The sequence below is a fragment of the Equus przewalskii genome, chromosome 1 (genome assembly GCF_037783145.1).
Source record: "Equus przewalskii isolate Varuska chromosome 1, EquPr2, whole genome shotgun sequence".
Lineage (NCBI taxonomy): Eukaryota > Metazoa > Chordata > Mammalia > Perissodactyla > Equidae > Equus > Equus przewalskii.
Window position 1 is genome coordinate 118,731,201 of NC_091831.1, and position 25,421 is coordinate 118,756,621.

General features: G+C 36.8%; 1 protein-coding gene and 1 long non-coding RNA gene across 5 annotated transcripts in view; one reads left to right on the plus strand and one right to left on the minus strand.

Moving 5' to 3' along the window:
* PTPN9 (protein tyrosine phosphatase non-receptor type 9) overlaps positions 1-25,421 on the plus strand; it is a 79,188-nt gene that overhangs the window by 39,653 nt on the left and 14,114 nt on the right. For 2 of the 4 annotated variants that reach the window (XM_070574713.1, XM_070574727.1), the window contains 5 exons: positions 1,467-1,572; positions 13,634-13,744; positions 15,554-15,620; positions 15,735-15,882; positions 23,478-23,571. In XM_070574713.1, the coding sequence (XP_070430814.1) occupies positions 1,467-1,572; positions 13,634-13,744; positions 15,554-15,620; positions 15,735-15,882; positions 23,478-23,571 (526 nt within the window). Of the gene's footprint in view, positions 1-1,466; positions 1,573-13,633; positions 13,745-15,553; positions 15,883-23,477; positions 23,572-25,421 lie in introns of all 4 variants that reach the window. The other 2 variants (XM_070574721.1, XM_070574706.1) reach the window with 1 other exon arrangement.
* LOC139075918 (uncharacterized) overlaps positions 1-25,421 on the minus strand; it is a 60,130-nt gene that overhangs the window by 24,192 nt on the left and 10,517 nt on the right. The gene's annotated exons all lie outside the window — the stretch shown is intronic.

Here is a 25,421-nt window from a genome sequence, read left to right on the forward strand (position 1 = left end):
CATCATTGAGCTTAGAGTTTTGTTTTTCAGTTTCTCACAAGGTCTTAAAAATATTTTCTTAGTGATGGGATTCCAGTCCACTGAATTACTGTTCAGTGACCATTTATTTTATACCTATTTGCAAGGACTGTGCTAGGGACTGTTGAGGGTAATGAGGTGAACAAAACACATTTTTGTCCTCTAGAAGAGAATCAGATGGCCGCACAAAGTGGGAGTACTTTAAGAGCCTCAAGAAAAATCCACAGGAAGATTGATGGGGCTTCAAGGAGATGAAGGATGGTAGTACATTTGATTACAGTTATCAGGCAGATCTTCTTGGAAGAGGAAACTTTTGAGCTGAGCATGGAATGTTATAGAATTTGGATAAGCAGATTCAGAGACATGGGAGAAAACCGTTCCAATTTTGATAACCTAGATGCTCTGGAACATTCTCAAACCTAAGAATTTGACACTTGATAAATCTAACTAAATATGCATCAATAAGTATAATTCTAATTCTAATTCCAACCCATAGGGTTTCCTCCCACACCACTAAGCAATTCTCCAACACTAGCTCGGTGTTCTACAATTCAACTCAATTCTGACACTATCTACCTGGAGGTAGTGTCAGATTCCACAGGTTAAGGGTTTTCAGTCCTACAAAACTGCCCCTCCTTCAGATGCCAGTGGCAAGTCCAGGTTGTCTTCTGTGCTTCTGACCAACAGGCTATAGATTGGAGGTTCCGGTGACCCCCTCCTTGGGTTTGGTGAATTTACTACAGTGGCTCACAGAACTCAGAGAAACATTTTACTTACTAGATTACTGGTTTATTATAAAAGGATGTAATTCAGGAACAGCCAGATGGAAGGGATACATAGGTCCAGGTATAGTGAAAGGAGCATGGAACTTTCATGCCCTCTTTGAGAGGACCACTCTTCTAGCACCTCTTCACATTCACCAACCCTGAAGTTCTCTGAACCTGTCCTTTTGGTTTTTATGGAGGCTTCATTACATATGCATGGTTGATTAAATAATTGGCCATTGGTGACTGAATTCAATCTCCGTCCCTTTCCCCTAGGGGAAGGGAGGGGAGGGACTGAAAGTTCCAACCTGCATCACCTGGTTGGTTCCCCTGGCAGCCAGCCCTCATCCTTAGGTGACCTAGGGGCAGTCCAGAGCCACCTCATTAACATATAACAACAGATACTTTTATCACTCTCCTCACTTAGGAAATTCCAAGAGTTTTAGGAACTCTGTGCCAGGAACAAGGTTGAAGACCAAATATGTATTTCTTATTATAAATCACAGCATCACAATAAGTGTAGCTGATTCCAAAGATAAATCCTCCTTTTGTAAGACCAGTGTTCAGGGAGGCAGTTATTTTGGTCCCACGTGTGTCCATAGTTTCTGTATCTGTGTTTTTGCCCCAGCCTTTCAACCTTCCTTATGTGTCTTATAAATATTTTATTCAATGATTGATTTACAGCTTTGAAACTCAGAGGAATGGACTGGTGTTTATCTATGACATGTGCGGTTCTAATTATGCTAACTTTGAGCTGGATCTTGGCAAGAAAGTCCTGAATCTGCTTAAGGTAAGGCTGTGAAAGGGCCTCCTCAATTCTCCTTCAATGGTTAGGAGACTTTTTTTATTTGGGAGATTTAGGAATGATGTAAACTTTCATCCATTATGTTCAATTTAAAGATCACCTGTAAGTGATGACTAATATCTGCTTCCTCAGAACAAGAAATGATCTTAAAAGTAAAGTGAGAGGAATTAAAACAAGAAATGTACAGGAACATTCTAAGTCATAAAGGTAGAATGACCCTTTCCTGGAGTTTTCTAGAATAAGAATGAATGAATTAACTAGGTAAGGCCAGAGTTAGTGAAAAATGTCAGCTGGCTAGCGCCTTTTAGACTTTTTTGTCTCAGTCTAGTCAGAAATATGTTTTACATTGTGACTTAGTATACAAAAGAATGTGTACACTAACTAGGTACATACATGTAGAGCTATATACATAGATAGGTTCTTAATCTCTTATCTCAAACGATTAGGTCCAGAGGTGTTTTTTAATATTTTAAACTTTAAAAGATAATATGATATGTATGCCACTCTATAATCAAACACATTAATATTTCTGCAATGAAATGTATTATTGTTCATAACGAGTAGAGAAGAATAAAGGCTATAAAATAGGATTTCGGGCCTGATTTTGCTGCCCCATGAATTTTTGCACCAAAGTTAACAAAAGAAACTTAGGGTTTTCAGAGCTGTTTAGACTTCAGAATCCAAAGATAAAGGTGTGTAGATTTGTGTGTACTTATTTATAAAACAGAAAAGTTTCACAAAACAAGCTTTACCCCTACTATGTGCAGTCACTTTGATTACTCAATTCTATTTCATATTTTTAAAATGTTAGTCATGATGTCCTAAATTAATTTCAGGACCTACTGAGTGACAATGTGCAGCTTGAAAAACATTGATCTAGGAGTCTGTGCAGTCTTTGTTCCAGGACCTCACTTGGGAGTACTATGGAACTAGATTTTTAGAGGTGTTTGTATTACTATTATAGCTTTACAGCAGAAAGTATATAAAGAGGGTATTGTATACTGCATGTTGTTTTCTGGGACTTGCGTTTTTCATTCATCATAATATTACTAAAATTCCTACTGTGGCATGTAGCTGTGATTCATTCCTTTTTATTGATGGTTGAAGGATTCATACCTTTTAATTCCTCATCTGTTGATGAATATACCAGTTTATTCATCCACTCTTCTATTGATGGCTCCTTGACTTGTTTCCTGATTTCTGCTGTTATGAGCAGTGCTTCTGGTGCATGTGTGCAAGAGTGTCTCTGGGGCAGTGTTTCTCAACCATGTTTTCGTTATTGCCTCACTAAGGAGCCTTTTTTAAACATTTCCTCCCCTAATTGTTCCTCTTCTAATGAAAATTCTAATACCACAGATGTACTGTATATATCTTTAAGAACTGAATGTATATCTGTACTTTAAACATAAAAAAGAGTATGATGGGGTTTTTTGCCCATTCCCCACTCTGTTCAGAACTAATTTTACCCCCTTGGGGATGATATCACCCCCACTGAGAATGCATGCTCTAGAGTATACATCTAGGAGTACAATTACTAGGTCATAAAGTCTGTAAAGATTCAACTTTATAAAATAGTGCGAAATTGTTTTCCAAAGTGGTTGTACCCACCTGCCATGTGTAAAACTTTCAGTGATCCACATCGTCTTCAACACTTGATAATATCAGACTTAATTTTTTCCCATTCAGTTGAGTATAAAATAGTATCTTGTGGTTTAACTTGCATTTTTCTTATTAGTGAGATTAATTATCTCTTCATATATTTATTGGCCATAGATGCTTTCTTCTTCTGCAAAATGACTATGAGTTTTACCTGTTTTCCTATTGTAGTTTTTCGTATATTATTAATACTAATCTATTTGTGTATACATATGTGTGTGTGTATATACATATACACACACTGTCTCAGTTTATAGCTTGTTTTTTCACTTTTTATAAAGTCCTTTTGACTAACAGAAGTTCTTAATTTTAATATGGTTAAATGTGTCTGTATTTTCTTTTTTGGTTAATATGTTTTGCATCTTAAGTCCTTCCCTATTCCAAAGTTGGAAAAAATATATTAACTATTTTCTTTTTTTTTTTACTGCTCTACCACTGATTCTGCCATGTGTATTAACTTTTTAGTTTTCTTTTTTATTGTGGTAAAATATACATAACAAAATTTACCATTTTAACCACTTTTAAGTTTACAATTCAGTGGCATTAAGTATATTCACAATACAACCATCACCACTGTCCATTTCAGAATGATTTTGTCATCCCAAACAGAAACTGTGTACCCATTGAACAATATCTCCCCATTCCCCCCTCCTCACAGCCCCTGGCAACCTCTCTTCTGTCTCTATGAATTTGCCTGTTCTAGACTCTCATATAAGTGGAATTGTACAATATTTGTCCTTTTGTATCTGTTCTATTTCACTTAGCATGATGTTTTCAGGATTCATATATAGCATGTATCAGAATCAGAATTTCATTCCTTTTTTTCTTTTTTTTTTAAAGATTGGCACCTGAGCTAACATCTGTTGGCAATCTTCTTTTTCCTTCTTCTTCTCCCCAAAGCCCTCCAGTACATAGTTGTATATTCTAGTTGCAGGTCCTTCTGGTTGTGCCATGTGGGATGCGGCCCCAGCATGGCCTGAGGTGCGGTTCCATGTCTGTCCCTGGGATCTGAACTGGCGAAACCCTGGGCCGCCAAAGTAGAGTGGGCAAACTTAACCACTCGGCCACGGTCCGGCCCCATGAATTTCATTCCTTTTTAAGGATTAATAATATTCCATTATATGCATATACCACATTTTATTTGTTTATTCATCTGTTGGTGGACATTTGGGTTGTTTCCACCTTTTGGCTGTTGTGAATAATGCTGCTATGAACGTTGGTGTACAAGCATCTGTTTGAGTCCCTGCTTTCACTTCTTTTGCGTATATACCTAGACGTGGAATTAACTGGATCATATGGTAATTCTATGTTTAACTTTTTTTTTTTTTTTTTTTTTAAAGATTTTATTTTTTCCTTTTTCTCCCCAAAGCCCCCCAGTACATAGTTGTATATTCTTCGTTGTGGGTCCTTCTAGTTGTAGCATGTGGGACGCTGCCTCAGCGTGGTTTGATGAGCAGTGCCATGTCCGTGCCCAGGATTCGAACCAACGAAGCACTGGGCCGCCTGCAGCGGAGCGCACAGACTTAACCACTCAGCCACGGGGCCAGCCCCGTCTATGTTTAACTTTTTGAGGGGCTACTTTCTGTTAAAAGTTTAAAATTTGCTTTTGTCATTTAAGATCTTAATCCATCTGGAGTTGATTGTTGAGTGTAGTATGAGATGTAGGAATCTGACCTTTTCCCCCCATATGGATAGCTAATTTTTTTCCATTTTTACATATTAAATAGTCCCTCCTTTCCACAACTTAGACTTTCTATTTGTCAATTTTAACAAAGTCTCAATAACCTGTTAGTATACCACAGACAATTTAATAATCATCTAACCGTCTTTCTGTATTTTTTAGGTTGTTTTCAGGTTTAAATAATGCTGTTATGATCATTTTAGCTTTTCCTCTTAAATTATTTTAAGAACATATTTATAAGACTTGTATTATTTGGTTAAAGATTATGAATGTTCTTATATCTCTCTTATACATCACCAGGTTACTTTTCATAAAAGTGGGAAAAAATTTACATTGTAACCAACAAGTATGGATATCTATTTCCTTGAACCATCCCAGCAATGCACTCTGTAATTTTTTTCCTTTTTTGAATTTAGAAATTCTTAAACTGATACTTCCTTTTTTCTCTTGCTTGTTTGTTTGAACTCCTTTAATAACAAAGTTGTATCTTTTTTTCAAATGTTTTTATGCTGTTTGTGTCTCCTCCTTTATTTGGTTCAAAATAATGAAATACTCTATGTTTTGTTGTTGTTTTTGCTATATAACTTCAAAGAGGCTGAAATAAAGTCCTGTTGTTTTAGAATCTATATCATGTTCTTATTAGTGACTTAGTTGCTCTGTCATTGGGAAAAGATAAAATTTTAAATATAATCCCCTACCATCCCTATTCTCATGCAAATTGTAGACAGAAATTTATTTTGAATGCACACATTCAAATTTATTTTGAAGTCTCACACTCCAGACTTCTATTTAATGTGAATTAATTTCCAGCAGTTACTGTGATGAGGATTTGGATTAAAATATGACACTAGAATAAAAATACTAATAATGTTTGACTTCTTAAGTTGCTCTGAGTAGATTTTCTTCATCTTAGTAAATTTCTTAGGATTAATTCTGGTTTTAAATTTTAAAAAGTCATAACCTATTTTAGTTGCCATCATATGGATTCTTTTTTTTTTATTTAGGTTATGATAGTTTACAACATTATGAAATTTCAGTTGTACATTATTATTATCAGTCATCTTATAGGTGCGCCCCTTTACCCTTTGTGCCCACTCCCCACCACACTTCCCCCTGGTAACCACTAATCTGTTCTCTTTGTCCACGTGTTTATCTTCCACATATGAGTGGAATCATACAGAGTTTGTCTTTCTCTATCCGGCTTATTTCATTTAGCATAATACCCTCAAGGTCCATCCATGTTGTTGTGAATGGGACAATTTTATCATTTTTTATGGCTGAGTAGTATTCCATGGTATATATATATATATATATATATATATATATATATATATAATATGTACCGTATCTTCTTTATCCAGTCATCAGTCAATGGGCTGCTTCCACATCTTGACTATTGTGAATAATGCTGCAGTGAACATAGGGGTGCATAAGTGTCTTTGAATTGTTGATTTCAAGTTCTTTGGATAAATACCCAGTAGTGGGATAGTGGGTATTTCTATTTTTAATTTTTTGAGAAATCTCTTTACTTTTCTGTAGTGGCTGCACAAGTTTGCATTCCCACCAGTAGTGTATGAGGATTCCTTTTTCTCCACACCCTCTCCAACATTTGTTATTTTTTGTTTTGGTTATTGTAGCCATTCTAATGGGTGTAAGGTGATATCTTAGTGTAGTTTTGACTTGCATTTCCCTGATGATCAGTGATGATGAGCATCTTTTCATGTGCCCATTGGCCATCTGTATATCTTCTTTGGAGAAATGTCTGTTCATATCCCCTGCCCATTTTTTGATTGGGATGTTTGATTTTTTGTTGTTGAGCTGTGTGAGTTCATTATACATTATGGAGACTAACCCTTTGTTGGATATATGATTTGCAAATATTTTTTCGCAGTTGGTGGGTTGTCTTTTCAGCTCAATCCTGTTTTCCCTTGCCTTGTAGAAGCTCTTTAGTCTGACAAAGTCCCACTTGTTTTATTCTTTCTATTGTTTCCCTTGTCCAAGGAGACATACTGTCTGAAAAGATCCTTTTAAGACTAATATCAAAGAGTGTTCTGCCTATATTTTCTTCCAGAAGTCTTATGGTTTCAGGTCTTACCTTCAAGTCTTTGATCCATTTTGAGTTTATTTTTGTGAATGGTGTAAGAGAATGGTTTGTTTTCATTCTTTTGCATTTGGCTAACCAGTTTTCTCAACACCATTTGTTGAAGAGACTTTCCTTTCTCCATTGTATGTTCTCAGCTCCTTTTTGAAGATTAGCTGTCCGTAGATGTGTGGTTTTATTTCTTGGCTTTCAATTCTGTTCTCTTGATCTGTGTGCCTGTTTTTGTACCAGTACCATGCTGTTTTGATTACTATAGCTTTGTAGTATATTGAAGTCAGGGATTGTGATGCCTCCAGCTTTGTTGTTTTTTCTCAGGATTGCTTTAGCAATTTGGGGTCTTTGGTTGCCCCATATGAATTTTAGGATTCCTTGTTCTATTTCCATGAAGAATGTCATTGGGATTCTGATTGGGATTGCATTGAATCTGTAGATTGCTTTAGGTAGTATGAACATCATCATATGGATTCTTAACAGTTTAATTATTGTTTTTTTTTTTTTTTTTTTTGAGGAAGATTAGCCCTGAGCTAACTGCTGCCAATCCTCTTTTTGCTGAGGAAGACTGGCCCTGAGCTCACATCCATGCCCATCTTCCTCTGCTTTATATGTGGGACACCTACCACAGCATGGCATGCCAAGCAGTGCCATGTCCGCACCCAGGATCCAAACCGGCTAACCCCGGGCCACCGAAGCAGAACGTGGGCACTTAACCGCTGCGCCACTGGGCTGGCCCCCTAATTATTGTTTTAGATGAATCATTTAAACCCAACAATGTGGAATTTACCCCCTGAAGGATAAATCTTTATTTTTCTGATTATGAAATACATGGCTAAAACATATAGGTTAAAAAAAATTTTCATTAATGCAGACACATATAAAGTAATACTTACTAATATATACTGAATGCTTTGCATACTGTTCTTAGCTCTTTTTATGCTTTAAAACTCATATAATCCTGACATCACTCTTATGAGGTGTGATGGCTATCACTATCACTATCCCCATTTTACAGTTCTAGAAACGTAGGCCTAGAGAATTTTAAGAAACTGCCGAAGGTAATACAACTAAATAGTGACAGACTAAAATATTACTTATACTCCCACCCCTTGGAGATTATCAGTCTAAAGAGTTTGGGGTATGTATGTCCAGGCTTTTAAAATGGTTATGTATGTATGTATGTATGCACACACAGGATGAGGGTAATTTATTATTTTTTTCTTTACAAATATTGAGTTGTACTATATCCAGTGGTTGTAACTTGACATTTTTTACTTAACAGTGTATCTTCCTTCATCTTTCTATGTCAATACTTATAGCTTTTACTAATTTTTTTCCCTCATTTTTTTTAATGGCTGCAGAGTATTCCTTTTATGGATATACTAAGCAGAAAAAAATGAAGTTCGTGCTGTTTTTCTTTTAGCTATACAATAAATATTTATTGGACAAAATTATTAGCAAGCAGCACAAAATCTGTTCATGCAATGTGTGTGGTATCCTTAATGAAATCCCAGTTCTGTGTTTCTCTAGATGCTTCAACTTTGGCATGAAAAGTTCTCTTCAGGCAGACACAACAGTACCCTGAAGGCATACTGTTAATGGCATTGGGCAGTTAAAATCCTCCAAAGTCAACCCCAGATTTCACTGTAACCCTAAGTGCCATTCTAAAAGATACAGGATGTAGTTTACCAGATCTCTGCCCTGTTTCTAAGGGAGGGGAATATCCCCAAAATATCTAGGCAATTCACATATATCAAATGTCACCAGTTTCAACGATAAGAGCCCATTTCTAACATCTGTTATATAAAGGAATATCTCATATAATAGGAATAGCTTCTGAAGGGCTTACAGTAGCTGCTTTGGGAGGGTCACCTTTCTGATTAAATGCCAGCTGAGCACTCCTAGAATGTAAATTCTTGTTCATATATTTAGGTAAAAGAACAAGAATGTAAGCTCCATGAAGGCAAGGAATTTTTGTTTGCTTTGGTCACTGCTGTACCTGGCCCATACTAAGTTCTCAAATATTTGTTGAATGAGTAAATATTTGCTGACTGCTGAAGTGTTTAAGTTACAGACATTATAAAAATAAACATGTTTTGGCCACCAGCATCTTTTTTTTTTTGAGGAAGATTAGCCCTGAGCTAACTACTGCCAATCCTCTTCTTTTTGCTGAGGAAGACTGGCCCTGGGCTAACATCCGTGCCCATCTTCCTCTACTTTATACATGGGATGCCTAAAACAGCATGGTGTGCCAAGTGGTGCCATGTCCACACCCGGGATCTGAACCAGCAAACCCTGGGCCACTAAATCAGAACATGCACACTTAACCGCTGCGCCACCGGCTGGGCCTGTGGCCACCAGCATTCTTAATACAACTACAATAGTAAAAAATAGATTGGAAACAGTCTTATTTTAGGTAGTTCAAGAGCTTAAAAGGAAGAGAGGGAAGCATCCAGGTAAGAGGATATGCACACTAGCTTTCCAGTACTGGATATTAGATACTTTCACTGATTCTATCAATCTTTGTGCCTTTATAAAGGCTTCAGTGAGCATCATTTTACATACATTTTTTTATATTGGCCAATAATTTCCTCAGGATAAATTGCTAATAATCAAATTCGTAGGGTCAAAGAATGGAAACATTTAAATTTTTGATAAATATTCCCAAATAGCCCTCAAAAACTTGATTCAAATTTACATTCCCATCAACAGTGTTTTTCACTGGTTTTGTCAACATTAATTTATTTGGATTTTAATCATATACATGTTTTTATTTGGTGTTTTTCTTATTACTGATGAGCTTTAGCATGTTTTCATGTTTATCATCAAGTATTTCTTTCAAAATTTTTCTTCTCATATACTTTACCCATTTTTCTATTGAAGTGTTTATCTCTTACTCATTTATAAGACTTGTTATTAAGAATATAATTAAGTATGTGTTACTAGCATTTTTTGCAGTTTATAATTTGTTCAATTTTATGGTGTCTTTCATCATACTACTATGTTTTCTTTATTTTTCAAAAAATTTTATATACTATACTATATATAGTATATATATAATATTATATATGATACATAGTATTTTAGATAAAATAATTTGCTTTCAAATAGCTGTCCTGGGAACACTTACTAACTAATACATTTTTTCTATTCATTTAGGATAATACTTTTATACTAAATTCCCTTGTGGTAGGTGTGTCTATTTCTGGACTCCCTGTTCTTTTTTTTTTTTTTTAGATTTTTTTTTACTTTTCCTTTTTCTCCCAAAGCCCCCAGTACGTAGTTGTGTATTTTTAGTTATGGGTCCTTCTAGTTGTGGCATGTGGGATGCCACCTCAGCGTGGCCTGATGAGCCGTGCCATGTCCGCGCCCAGGATTCGAACCGGTGAAACCCTAGGCCGCCGCAGCGGAGTGTGTGAAGTTAACCACTGGGCCATGGGGCCGGCTCCCTCCTTGTTCTTTTAAAGATTTTATTTTTCCTTTTTCTCCCCAAAGCCCCCCGGTACATAGTTGTGTATTTTTAGTTGTGGGTCCTTCTCACTGTGGCATGTGGGACACCTCCTCACCATGGCCTGATGAGCAGTGCCATGTCTGCTTCCAGGATCTGAACCAGTGAAACCCTGGGCTGCCAAAGCAAGTGAGTGAACTTAACCACTCGGCCATGGGGCTGGCCCCCAGACTCCCTGTTCTGTTCTATTGATATAGACCAACATATGCACTGTTTTATTTATTACAGCCTTATAATAAAGTTTAATATCTTGCAGGACAAGCTTCCTAATAATACTCTATTTCTAAAAGTTGTTTTGACTATTTTTGCTCTTTTATTCTTTGACATACACTTTTGTGTGCTTTTATTTAAATTTTTACTGATATATAACATGCATACTGAAAATGAACTTTATTTTATAACTAGTTTTTGTTTTTTAACTATAAAAGCAATTAAAAACCAATTCAAGGAAAAATACCTGACCTCCTTCCTCAGACATGCCTGTGCCATTCTCCAGAAGTAACCTCTTTGTCAAAATTGTAAATTTGATGAGAAAATTTTTTTAAAAAATTACCATCTCTGGATTAGATGAACTTTAGAGTAATTCAGTCTGGTTCTGGGAAATAAAACACTGAGATTTTATTTGCATATAATGAATTAATAAATTAATTTAGAGAGAATTGACATCTTACAGTGTTATCTTCTCCCACCCAGGAATGCTATGCTGCTGCTTTGTTTTTTTTTTTAAGTCTTTTGTTATGTCTTTCAATAAAAATTTTAAATTATTTTATTTATCACGCATGTTTCTTAATGAAGTTTATTTCTAGGCTAAAAAATGAATATATATATTTATTTACATATAAAACATAGCAGACACCAAGGATAAATCATCTTTTTTGTAAGATCATTGATTTACAGGGAGAGAGTTAGAGGGGGAGAGAGAGTGTGTGTGAATGGTGTTGGTGTGCACAAGTGATATTATAAATCAGACTTTTTACTGTTATACTTTTATGCTGATATTATTTATAGGGTGGCTAATTTTTTTCATATTTATCTTTTATACTTTAATATACTATTATAATCAGAAAAAATTTTCATTGTACAAAATTCTGGACAACTCACACCAATATACATTAAGAAAAAATATTGTCTTTGATATCATGCAGAAATAACCAGTGTTGACATTTTGGTGCATGGTACTTTCTTCTAGATGTTTTTCAATATGCTCCTAATTATGTTTATACAACTTCAATACACAATAAGCTCCAACAACTTTATTTTATGAACATTTGTAATTGCTAAGTCTATCCTGTACTTACTATAATTTGTTTAATCATTTCTATGTTTGATATTTGGTTTTTTCTCATTTGTTATAATACACAGTATTTTCAGCAAGCATTTTTATATTTCTTTGCACATCAAATAATTTGCTTGAAGTAGGTTTCTAGAAGTAGAATTACTGGAACAAAGGATATAAACGTTTTCAATAAGGTTGTAAAAAATGAAAGTAATACAAAGTATTATAGAAAATAAAATAGAAAGAATAAAATTAAAATAACTCATAACCCCACTTATCAGAGATAAATTCTGTTGAACTTTTGATATAATTCTTTACAGTCTTTCTTCTTTGTGAAAGTATATATGTGTGTGTGTAATTTTTTAAACAAAATTGAGATTATAGTTTTGATCCTGTTTAGTTTAATTAAGATTACATTGTGAGAATTTTTCCAAGTTGTAAAAAATTTTTGAAATTTTCATTTTAAAGTTTATGTAATAATCTTATAAGATATACAATTTTTGTTAACCCCTACCCATTTTCAGAACATATATATTCTTTCCAGTTTTAAAGTATTTTTAACTATCCAAAATACAGGTGCAGTAAACACTTTTGTTTATAAATCTTTATGTTTCTGGTTATTTCCTTAGGGTAGAGTCTCAGAAATAAAATTCATTGATCAAAGGATACACACATTTTAAATAATTTATAATGCCGATGCCTTCTAGAAGGTGTTAGTAATTTACCGTCCCATCAACAGTATATTTGGGTGCCATACAGTCATTTAAATGGACTAGGCCTGAGTCTGTAGGTCTTTGCTCTGAGGAAGCAGATGTAATGGCTTCCACTTTCTATTTATCATTTTGTAGAAATATGGGAATTCCTTGAGACTGGTTTTCAGTCTGGCAGTTAAAGGGGACTTGGCTATTTACGCCCTGAAATGAATTGTTGCATCTTTGAGGGAAGAGATAAAAGGTAGTTTCTCAGACTTTAGAGAAGATGTTTTTGGAGAATTTTGTTCTGGATACTGTATAGTCTTTATAAGGAATGTTTGTGGACCCACGAAATCAGTAGAACTGAAGAGTAGCCAGAGAGTGACATGTCAAATTGAGAATCAGTCTTTTGGAAAAGAATAGGGAGAAAGTGGTAGAAGATAGTGAGATACAATTTTCTCTTTTTTTGAGTCCTTGGGAATAATTTCTTCCCAGTTATAAGGGCAATATTACATAGTATCCTTGCCTATCAGAAGGGCTGGAATATTAAGAAACTAAATGAAACCAACAGCTGGGGATTAGGAATGAATAATTTTTCATTCTTAGGCTTTGTGCAGATCAGGATGTCTCCGTTCTTTTAGACCTCACTTGCCCTTGTACCCTGATCATATTTATTGACTGAATAAATGAATGCATAAATAAAGAGATGGGTAAAAAAATAAGGGATTATAAATACACAGATATCAGAATAAAGGAAAGATTATGAGAAATTTTTTTTCCTCTTCAGTTTATTCATGATCTGATTTTTCTGTAAAGTTTTAATAAGCAGAACCTAAGGATACACACGTATGTGCTGATACAAGTCAGAATAGTTTTTGATCCATAAAACTTATGTTGACAAGAATATTATATCATTACTTTTAAAAGTAAATCAGCTTTTAATTTCTTTCTTTTTAACCATTTTTTCTCTGGCAACTGAAGTGAAACCTGAATTAGGCTGTAGACTCCCCCTGCTGGGTAAGAATGGGGAGAAGAGCAGAAAACCTCCACTTTGGGCTTGAACAGTCACAGGTTCCATTAGGGCTCTGTTGCAGTGCCCTAACTGGTATCTTTAAATCCTCATATGTGTTCTCTACAGGGAGCATTTCCAGCTCGTTTGAAGAAAGTATTGATTGTGGGAGCACCCATATGGTTCCGAGTGCCCTATTCCATCATCAGCCTCCTCCTGAAGGACAAAGTCCGGGAGAGGGTAAGGCAAGCTAGCTTTATTTTATTTGGAGGTGGATAGATACATTCACATCTCTACTGTTGAAACCTGCCAGTTAATTTTCTACCTTCAAAAAAATCCTCCTAGCTTGTCTTCCAGAGTACTTTCTGTTTCTGTGAGTGTATTCACTTGTATTCTCTGCTTTATTCTTTACTCACCTCAGTACAGGCTGCCTTTCCCACTGTAACTACAAGTTCCTTGAAGTTAGGAACTAGGCGTAGTGGCGCTCCCATTCCATAGCACCTTGCATAAAGAGAGTACTGAAGGAATGTGTCCCATGGTTAACTTAGAGATAGCTACTACTTCCAAAATTTAGCCTAGTGCTATACAGTTGTTAGAAGTTGTTAATATTTAACAACTTCTAATATAATTGCATTAGTTGAACTAGTGTTTGAATTTGTTCATCTGGAAATATCATTCAGTCCCTTTGACCACCTACGTGGTGGAAGAGTCGCTCACTGCATCTCTTGCTACTTTTATTCCTGGCATTTTCTCTTAAAACAGCTTGTCGCTTTCTAACTTCAAAAGTGTTTTCTAAAATTATCTTAATTCTGTTATCATCCCCTGAGTGTTCCAGGATTGAAAGATTATGGTTTCCCTCATTCACGTCTCATCCTTGGAATCCTCGAAAGAAAGGGCATATGAAACAGTGACATAGTAGGATAGGATTATGAGGTTATAACATTAATAACAATGCAGATCTTTATAGCTAAGATGACTTAGGTTGGAGAGGGAAAACTGAAGACATTTGGTTCTGTGAACTACTTGGGGACCTAGTGAATCTGAGTAGGAGAGATCTTTCCTGAGATAACTCTTTGAGAGGACTCCTTAGGCAAGTTCTTACACTTGAATTATATATAAGTGTAAATGCATGTATAAACTCAGAATATATTGAGCACCTTTATAGTCCAGGCTCTGGGCCCTGGGAATTAAAAATTGACTAAGACAGTCCTTACCCTCAAAGAGCTCATGGTCCTGATAGGGAACATAGAGAAAGACGTGCAGGCAGAGGACTGTGGCTCTGCACAGAGGAGAATATTGCCTCAGGCAGTCAGGGAGGGCTTCACAGAAGAGGTGCACTATAAGCTGGCCCTTGAAGAGGCCGAGGAGGAAAATGGGGCATTCCAGGAATAGGTAACAGCAAGAGAGACAAGCATCCTCATTTCACACGGATTCCAAGAAAACCAACTAGGCTAATTTGGTCTAGTGTGGCCATGTCCAATCAGAGAGCAGAATTAGGTATTATGATTACTTCTCTAGCATTTTTCTTTGGGCTACCTTGCCTCTGGGTGGCTGGTCTTGTCTTTTATTTCACAGAAACCTGTCTTTGAGAACACCTATACCGAGCTGTGAGTAAAGCATAAGATAACAGGCTTAGAATTGGTTGTCTTAGTAGGGGCTTGACAAAAATAATCACTACCTATGCATTGTTAGTAGTCAAAAAGGCAAATAGTCGCATGAGATGGTACTGGGAAGCCTTGTTAATAGTATAAAGCCTTTGTTCACCATACCTTCCTTTCAGAAGGTATATAACAGGGCCCCTAATTCCAGGAGGGAATTTGATATACATTCTGGGAAGTCAAACCTTTAAGAAATTCATAGGACTTCAATCCCAAGCAGATGAAATGCAGTCTACTTCCTTTACAGGTATACCAAGTATTTCAAGCAAATGTCATCATGTTCTCCAAACCTAACATAAGCACATTTGTTCTTTATCTTCACTATCTTTATGTCTACCGCCCCCTTCCCCCCCCACCCCGCATACTCACATGGTTCTTTCTGGCCTTCCAGATTCAGATATTAAAGACGTCTGAGGTCACCCAGCACCTGCCCAGGGAGTGCCTTCCAGAAAACCTGGGTGGGTACATCAAAATTGACCTCGCCACTTGGAATTTCCAGTTCCTACCCGAGATGAATGGCCACCCGGATCCCTTCGATGAGATCATCCTGTTCTCCCTCCCTCCTGCCTTAGACTGGGACTCGGTACATGTTCCAGGTCCCCACGCCATGACGGTCCAAGAGTTGATGGACTATGTTAGTACCAGGCAAAAGCGGGGGATATATGAGGAGTATGAAGACATCCGTCGTGAGAACCCTGTTGGCACTTTCCACTGTTCCATGTAAGTAGGAAACGTTTGGGGTACCGATCGGTTACCAAGATGCTTTTGGCATGGGCTGCCAGCAGCTCCTTCCACACTCACTTCCTTAACAGAGGCTTTTCCTTGTGTTAAGGAGCATCACTCTCGCTTAGATGAAGGTTTCTCTCATCCAGAAAGAGTCATCTGCTTTGGTGCTTGTTGCCAACATCCTATGCTCTAAAATTTCTGAAGGTCTTTGGTACTAACAAGGAACCCTGTAAAAATGGACACATTTTTTGATATTTTCTTGAAATGAAAGTGGTTTTAGGGAAAAAACAATGTAGGCTCAAAATGTAGGTTCTCTATTCCTGTCCTCAGGAACGTGTGTCTGGTCCTTTCATTTGGGCAGTTTCTCCCTAGAGTGTTTATAGTATAACATTACTTTCTGAGGTGGGGTGCTGGTGCATTTAAAATAATCCACAGTCAGGAAGAGAGAAGAGTTCCCTCTTGGAAGTTTAGCCTCATGGGATTTTCCTTCTACCCAAATCCTACCACCAAACCACCTGGCTAGTTTATAACTGGTTCATAACTACTTGATAACTATTGTTGGCAATACAACATAGATTATTTCTCTTATTGTTGCTCTCATTTATCTTACCATATTTTCATTGGCTGCAGCAGAACTTTCTTTCTCTCCAAGTTGAGCTCTGTCTGTTAAAAATTGGGGGAGCAGTCCCAGTGGGTCTCAGGCTCAAGTTCTGGCTTTGCCAAAAATCTCCAATGTGACTTACACAAGTTATTTCCCTTCTCTGCACCTTAGTTTTCCTGTGCGCACACATCTCTGCACCCAGTTTTCCTGTGTGTAATATGTGATTTTAGAGTCTGATATCACCCTCTTTTGTAGCTTAAATGTTTTAGGAATCTGTGCTTGTGTGAGTACCTCTTCCTCCTCATAATTCCTATCCAGCTTAGTCAGTGTGCTCTAAAGAACATTGAGAGATAGAGGCTTTTAGCAAGAGGAAAGAAGAAAAATAATGAGTTAGGGAACAGATAAGGAAAGTAAGAGAGACGAGCACTTGAGAAAAGTCAGTAAGCAGATAAAGAATGCAAAGGAAAATAAGAGGAGAAAGAGAGAGCAGAGCATATATCAAGTGGGGAGAGTAGTCTTTTCTCCCACACAGCTGTTTCTTCTCTACCAGCTCCAAGACCCGTATCTGCATCCAGTCTTTTTCCCAGCCAGACAGTTTTTTCCCGTTGTTGTTGTTGTTGTTTTTAAGATTGGCTCCTTTTCCCGTTGTTTTGTTTTTTTTTAAGATGGGCACTTGAACTAACAACTGTTGCCAATCTTTTCTTTTCCTGCTTTTTCTCCCCAAATCCCCCCAGTACATAGTTGTATATTTTAGTTGTGGGTCCTTCTAGTTGTGTCATGTGGGACACCGCCTCAACATGACCTGACGAGTGGTGCCGTGTCCTCGCCTGGTATCCGAACCAGTGAAACCCGGTGCTGCTGAAGTGGAGCATGCGAACTGAACTACTCGGCCACGGGACCAGCTCTTCCCCTGTATTTTTGAACCAAGGAAGTAGTATGGAGCAGGGAAGAGTGCTAGGCTGCTCCAAGAGGATACACGCGTGTCCTGGGGATTCCTGACCTTGCTCTGGTTGCTTCTGCAGTGAGGCCCTTGAGATGTCATTTCTACCATTGTTTCCCTTCCCCCTATTCAAAAAGCAGGCTTGGCTTGACCTCTTGGCATCCCCCAAACCAGCTATTATCTTATAATCAGAGAACACACCCCAGTCCCATGGAAGGACTTCCTAATTTTGCCTCTTGCTTGAATGAATGAGCCCCCAACTTCAGGAGCTAGAACCCAGAATCCTCATCAGCTCTAGTCCTCTGTCTTACACCAATAATGTGTATTAATGAAGTAATGTGTAATGAGATTCCATTGCTGTTTTAATTTACATTTCCCTAATAGCTAATGATGTTAAACCTTTTTATGTGCTTATGTGCCATCTGTATAGCCTCTTTATAAAATATCTTTTCATGTTCTTTTTCACCATTCATAAAATAAACTCAAAATGGATCAAAGACCTAAAGATTAGGCCTGAAACAATAAGTCTTCTAGAAGAGAATATAGGCAGTACACTCTCTGACATCAGCTTCAAAAGAATCTTTTCAGACACCATAACCCCTCAGACGAGGGAAACAATAGAAAGAATAAACAAATGGGACTTCATCAGACTAAAGAGCTTCTTCAAGGCAAGGGAAAACAGGATTGAAACAAAAAAAGAGCCCACTAATTGGGAAAAAATATTTACAAGTTATTTATCCGACAAAGGGTTAATCTCCATAATATATAAAGAACTCCCACAATTCAACAACAAAAAAATCAAACAACCCAGTCACAAAATGGGCAGGGGACATGAACAGACATTTCTCCAAAGAAGATATGCAGATGGCCAATAGACACATGAAAAGATGCTCATCATCACTAATCATCAGGGAAATGCAAATCAAAACTACACTAAGATATCACCTTACACCTGTTAGAATGGCAAAAATATCCAAAACCAAGAGTGACAAATGTTGGAGAGGCTGTGGAGAAAAAGGAACCCTCATACACTGTTGGTGGGAATGCAAACTGGTGCAGCCACTATGGAAAACAGTATGGAGATTTCTCAAAAAGTTAAAAATAGAAATACCTTATGACCCAGCCATCCCACTACTGGGTATCTATCCTAAGAACCTGAAATCAGCAATTCCAAAAGTCCCATGCACCCCTATGTTCATTGCAGCATTATTTACAATAGCCAAGTCATGGAACCAACCTAAGTGCCCAGCAACTGATGATTGGATAAAGAAAATATGGTATATATATACAATGGAATACTACTCAGCCATAAAAAAGGACAAAGTCGTCCCATTCACAACAACATGGATAGACCTTGAGGTATTATGTTGAGTGAAATAAGCCAGTCAGAGAAAGATGAACTCTGTATGACTCCACTCATAGGTGGTAGTTAACATATAGACAAAGAGAACTGATTGGTGGTTACCAGGGGAAAGGGGGGTTGGGGGGAGGGCACTAGGGGTGAAGTGGTGTACCTACAACATGACTAATAATGATGTACAACTGTAATTTCACAAGGTTGTTAACTATCATAATCTTAATAAAAAAATCTTTTCATGTTTTTTGTCTATTTTTCTATTTGGACTTTTTTTAACTGTTGAAATTTGAGAGTTCTTTATATATTCTAGATACTGGTTCTTTGTTGGATACGTGGTTTGCGAATATTTTCTTCCACTCTGAAGCTTATTTTTTTTCCTCTTAATAGGGTCTCTTGTGAAGCAAAAGTTTTTTATTTTTTTATTTTTTATTTTTTTTGAGGAAGATCAGCCCTGAGCTAATTGCTGCCAATCCTCCTCTTTTTTTTCCTGAGGAAGACTGGCCCTGAGCTAACACCCATGCCCATCTTCCTCTACTTTATATGTGGGATGCCTACCACAGCATGGCTTGCCAACTGGCATGTCTGCACCCTGGATCTGAACTGGTGAACCCCAGGCCGCCGACGTGGAACGTGTGAACTTAACCACTGCGCCACCCAGCCGGCCCCAAAAGTTATTATTTTGATGAAGTCCCTTTAATCAGTTTTTCCTTTTATGGATCATGCTTTTGGCATCAAGTTAAGAACACTTTGCCCAGCCCTAGATTCCAAAGATTTTCTCCTGTTTTCTTTTTTTCTAAAATTTTTATAGTTTTATGGGGTTTTTTTTCAGAAAGATTAGCCCTGAGCTAACTGCTGCCAATCCTCCTCTTTTTGCTGAGGAAGACTGGCCCTGAGCTCACACCCATGCCCATCTTCCTCTACTTCATATGTGGGACGCCTATCACAGCATGGCGTGCCAAGCGGTGCCAGGTCTGCACCCAGGATCTGAACTGGTGAACCCTGGGCACCAAAGCAGAATGTGCGAACTTAACTGCTGCACCACTGGGCCAGCCCCAGTTGTATGTTTTACATTTAAGTCTGTGAACAATTTTGAAATAATTTTTGTATAGGTGTAAAGTTTACATTGGTGTTCATTTTGTGTGTGTGCGTATGTGCCTATGTCTGTCCACTTGCTCCAGCACCATTTGTTGAAGGGTATCTTTCCTCCATTGAATTGTCTTTGGAACTTTGTAAAATATCAGCTGGGCTTATTTGTGTGGGAAGAGGGAATTTTTTTAAAGAGCAGAGCATAACATGACAAACAACTATGTTCCTATCATCAGAATTGATACAATTTTTAATATTATATTTGCTTCAAATTTTTTTTTATTATAATAAAAGAAAATTCATTCTAAAGTTGAATCCCTTCTAATTCTCACCATCAGCTCTCACCTCCCAGAAGCAGCTGCTCTAGTACTATGAATATGGTGTGTTTCCTTCTAGGCCATTTTGTTTATGCTGTTACATATACATTTGTACCCACGAACAGTATAGAACATTATTTTATATGAGTGGTCTTTGTAATTATTTTTTTGGTTTTAATCAATATATAGGTAAATAATTTTTTTAAAACCAAGTACTACCAAAGAAAAAAGCGATGACAAAATAAACAGCAGTCTTCTACCTTACCCTCAGTTCCACTCCCTTAGTTATCCATTTTCATCTCTTGTAGCTCTTTATTCTTGTATTTTTTCCATAATTCTAAATAAAATGCTTATAATATTTGTTATTGATTTTTATGGTAGGTAAGCATTTAGCTCTTACACCATGTCTCCAGTTCCCTTTTGACTGTTTTCCAACATAATTATGTCACAATTTTTTATTAAATCAACATTCACTATTTACATTACTGTGACTAATTTTTTTATTGCAGAGCTAAGTGGGCTTCTATGAAATGGTCATATATATTAAATCTTATCAATTCCATTTTTTGTTTCTTCTGGAGTTACTATCTAATTTTTTCATTTGCTTTTAGTTTTCTATGTACCTATACTTATTTTTTTTCCTATGCTTAATCAGATTTATTTTATACCATCATTATGTTCCAACTGGTCAAATATAATCAATTTTTCATTATTTTTCCTGGAGATCTCACTTGTAGAACTTTTTGGTTTTTTGCTCCAGTCTAAACTGTGGTTGGTCGTTACCTGGACTCGCTCTTCAGCTCTCATCCTGCCATTTCCCCACCCTACTTTCCTTTACTGACTCTTGTTTCCTGGGTTCCATGTCTTTTTCTTTCTTTACTTATTTTTCTATTTTGCTAGAGCATAAAATTCTAGGTTGGAAATAATTTTACCTTAGAATTTTTAAATCAGTACCATTCTAATGCTGCTAAATAGTTGGCGTTATTCTTATTCCTTCTCAAGTCTTTGTAAATGATCTTTTTTTTCTTTGGATAGTTTCAGATAATCTATCTTTCTGTTTAAAAATTTCACAATGATCTGCCTTGATGTCTTTTTTTTCATTCATTTTACTGAGTGCTTGATAGGTTCTTTTACTCTGAAGGTTTGTGTTCTTTAGTTCTAGGTCTTGTTTTTACATTATTATTTTTTTCATTCTTTCTTTCTTTGTATTATATCAATTCTCTCTCTCTAAAATATTCCTATCAGTCTGGTTGGATCTCCTAGATCAGGGATTGACAGACTTTTTCTTAAAAGGCAAGATAGTAAATATTTTAGACTTGTGGGCCTTTATAACCTTTGTTGCAAGTACTCAACTCTGCCATTATAGTGTGAAAGCAGCCAAAGATGGTACTAAACTGATGGGCTTGACTGTGTTCCTGTAAAACTTTTATTTACAAAAACAGGCTAGGCTGTAGTTTGCTGACCACTGTCCTAGAACAATTCCCTTATTTTCTTTAATTTTCTCATTTTTCATCACTTTGACTTTTTGTTTTATATTCTGGGAAATTTCCTTAACTTTCTCTTTCATCTCTTCTATTAAAATTCTTCTTTTTTTTTTAAGGTTTTATTTTTCCTTTTTCTTCCCAAAGCCCCCCAGTACATAGTTGTCTATATATTTTAGTTGTGGGTCCTTCTAGTTGTGGTACATGGGATGCTGCTTCAGCATGGCCTGATGAGTGGTGCCATGTCTGCACCCAGGATTCAAACCAGTGAAACCCTGGACTGCTGAAGTGGAGTGCACGAACTTAACCACTTGGCCATGGGGCCAGCCCCTCTTCTATTAAAATTCTTATTTTGGATGTCATTTTTAATTTCCAAGAGCTTTTCTTCTCTGGTCCTTTTTCATGGTATTCTATTCTTGTTTCATGTATATAGTATCTTTCTCTCTGAGGATATTAATTATACCCTTTTAAAACTCATTTTCTCTTACTCTTTTTTGTGCTTGTTTTTCCCTTTGTATATTTGAATTGGTCTCTTTCGTGTTAGGGGCTTCCCTTAATTACCTAGAGATCCTTAGCTGTCAGGTCACACTTAGTTGTAGGGTTTTTAAAAGCTGTTTGGAAGTGCTGTTTGCATGGGTTAGCGTCAAATTAAAATGATCAACTAACTTGTTGTTGGTGTAGTCCAAATGACAGAATTCTTTTTTTTTTTCTTCTCCTCCTCCCTAAAGCCCCCAGTACATAGTTGTATATTCTAGTTGTAGGTCAACAGACTTCTTTTATGTAGGGCTGTTCACTTTCTCCAGAGAGGAATTCTCCACTGTCTTGCCTGGTAGGTTCTGAACTTAGATATGAGTGTAGGACAGGCTAGGACAAGGAAAAGGGGGCAGGGGATTCTCAATGTCTATCATTCAGATTTTCATTTATTCCTGTTTTTAGCCTGGGTGTCACCTTGCCTTCCAGGATGTGGGAATTTTAAGGGTAAGGGTGAGTCATTGTGTTTCTCTGTAGGTAACTCTGTGTGTCCTAGCTTTCTACACTTGGCCAAGTCAGCCAAAATTGTTCCATCTGTTTTCTCTCTGCCATTGGGGGTTGAAATCTCTCTGTCTGTTGATGTCTCTGGTGTCACTACTGACTAGTTTCTTTATTGTCATTTTAGTGAGGCTACTAGGTAGAGTGGAGTCAAATGTGTTGTCTACCTACCATGTTAAACTGGAAATTGAGATTTATTTTGAACGTCTTTTGAGAAATTAGTAGAAAATTTTATTTGCAGTTCATTTTTTGGTGCTGTACCATTTTTCTCTTTTGAGAATAAAGATGAATGAATTTATTTTGAATGGAAATAAAGATATTTCCATTCAAAAGAGAAAAATGGTACATACTTATCATTAAAAATGTTAAATGAGGGTCTGGCCCGGTGGCGCAGCAGTTAAGTGCCCACGTTCCGCTTTGGCGCCCAGGGTTCTCCAGTTCAGATCCCGGGTGCGGACATGGCACTGCTTGTCAAGCCATGCCGTGGTAGGCGTCCCACATATAAAGTAGAGGAAGATGGGCATGGATGTGAGCTCAGGGCCAGTCTTCCTCGGCAAAAAGAGGAGGATTGGCAGCAGATGTTAGCTCAGGGCTAATCTTCCTCAAAAAAAAAAAAGTTAAATGATATGGAATTATATAGACTAGACAATGAAAAGGTCCTATGTCTCCACCCCCAAGAGTAATTGACACCCACCCTTGTACTGCTAGAATTTGTACATAACACATGTACGTTGTCCCCATTTTCTTTATTTTAGCTTGTCTGTTTCATTTTCTGTAGGTCTCCAGGAAACCTAGAGAAGAACCGCTATGGAGATGTACCCTGCCTGGACCAAACGAGAGTGAAGCTGACAAAACGAAGTGGCCACACTCAGGTAGAAGGATAAATGCTGTCTTTTGAGGAGCACTGAGGGAAGTTTAAACCTCTTGCAAAGTGAAGCTTACTAGTACTGTAGTAGAAAGAACATGGACTCTAAGCCAGAGAGAGAAGGTTTGAGTTTTAATTTTGCTATACACTAGTCTGTTACCATAGGCAAGTCTCTATATGCCCATCTCACAGTACTTAGTGGAAATTAAATGAAATACTTTATGTAAATGCTGATACCACAAGGGTGATCGTATATTGTAGATGCTCAATAAATGTTCAATTATTTCTCCTTAGTTGTAAAACCATATTCATACCATCTACCATATTGATGAGTGAATATGCATCAGTACAAGGCAACTGATTTAAGTGACCTCTGAATTTTCCATTTAGAAGATCTGAAAAAATTTTGGATATACGTATCTGAAAAAATCTAGTATATATGTAGATATCTAAGGATAGAGATGAAATGGTCAAATGACTATATTACTTTATGTATTAATTTGATCATATCTGTACATATTAAAATTCACATATATAATAGTATAGATATTTAGTGAACATGTTATTCAGACTCTTCACCTGCACCTTTTTTTTTTTTAAAAGATTTTATTTTTTTCCTTTTTCTCCCCAAAGTCCCCCAGTACATAGTTGTATATTCTTCGTTGTGGGTCCTTCTAGTTGTGGCATATGCACCTTTAACATCTGTCTCTTTTCCTATTTGAGCTACTTTTTGAGTCAATCTAACACAGTTTTCCAGACTACATCATTTTTATTTGCTTTTAAGTACATGCTCACATGACAAGTACATTGTCACTGGAAAGTTTATCCTAAACCAGGAAAATCTACTAGCATAACATTAGTATAGTTTTTTCTTTTCATTCATCCTGTATCTCATGCATCCTCTATAGCATAATCATTTACTTATTACTTTTTAAAGTCCTCTTTAATATAATTTGTTTACAGTAACATCTAACACTTAGAATTTTGAGGTCATTGACTAAAATAGGTGTTATATTTCTTCTTTTTCATTCTGATATAACAGTTCTCTCTGGTGACCTCAATATGCATCAAAAAACCACATTGATTGAGGTTGCTGTTCAAAGTGAAGGAATTTAAATAGTGCGCCTTGAACATGAGACACATTATAGGGACTTGTTATATCTGTCCTCTTTTTATGGGAGATAACTTTTGAGAAAATCATTGCCTTGTATTTGGGCATGTATGTCACATGGGTTGGGACCCTAGGATCGTGATTTTAATCTCCTCTGACCCTGCCATTTGAAGTGCACAGACTGAATTAATAGCCCTGTCTAGGATCCTTATAGAGGGTTTTCCTGCCAGAGCATTAGCTAAGAGTGGCTGACTGAGGGCAAATTCATCAGTGTTATTGAGATCATCATAGGGGTAAGCTATGAAGGACTTGGGTATAATAGTTGAGTTGGGGCTCTAGGGTCAGAGATATCTGTATTTATCTGTCTTGTTGACTGACTGCTGTGTCTCCAGTGCCTATAACAGTGCTTGGAAGATATCAGACATTCAGTAAATTATTTGTGACTGAATGAGTGAATCCCAGTGTACTAGGAGACTATTCTAGTCATCTTATAATTAATCTGAAGATCATCACTTGAGTTATAATCCCTCTCATTACTGCAAACATTAGCAGAGGCTTTATATCCACGGTAAATAGAGGATTCAGGTTTATTAGTGAATTGTTCACCAGATTTGCTCCTGGAATTATAAAGCTATTAGTCATGGTTTCTGTTGAACATGGCCTATAATATAGTGTGCTTGGTTTGGTTCTTCCTGCTATTTCAGTTTGCCCCCAAATCTATACTTTATTTCTGAGGTCATTTTCTT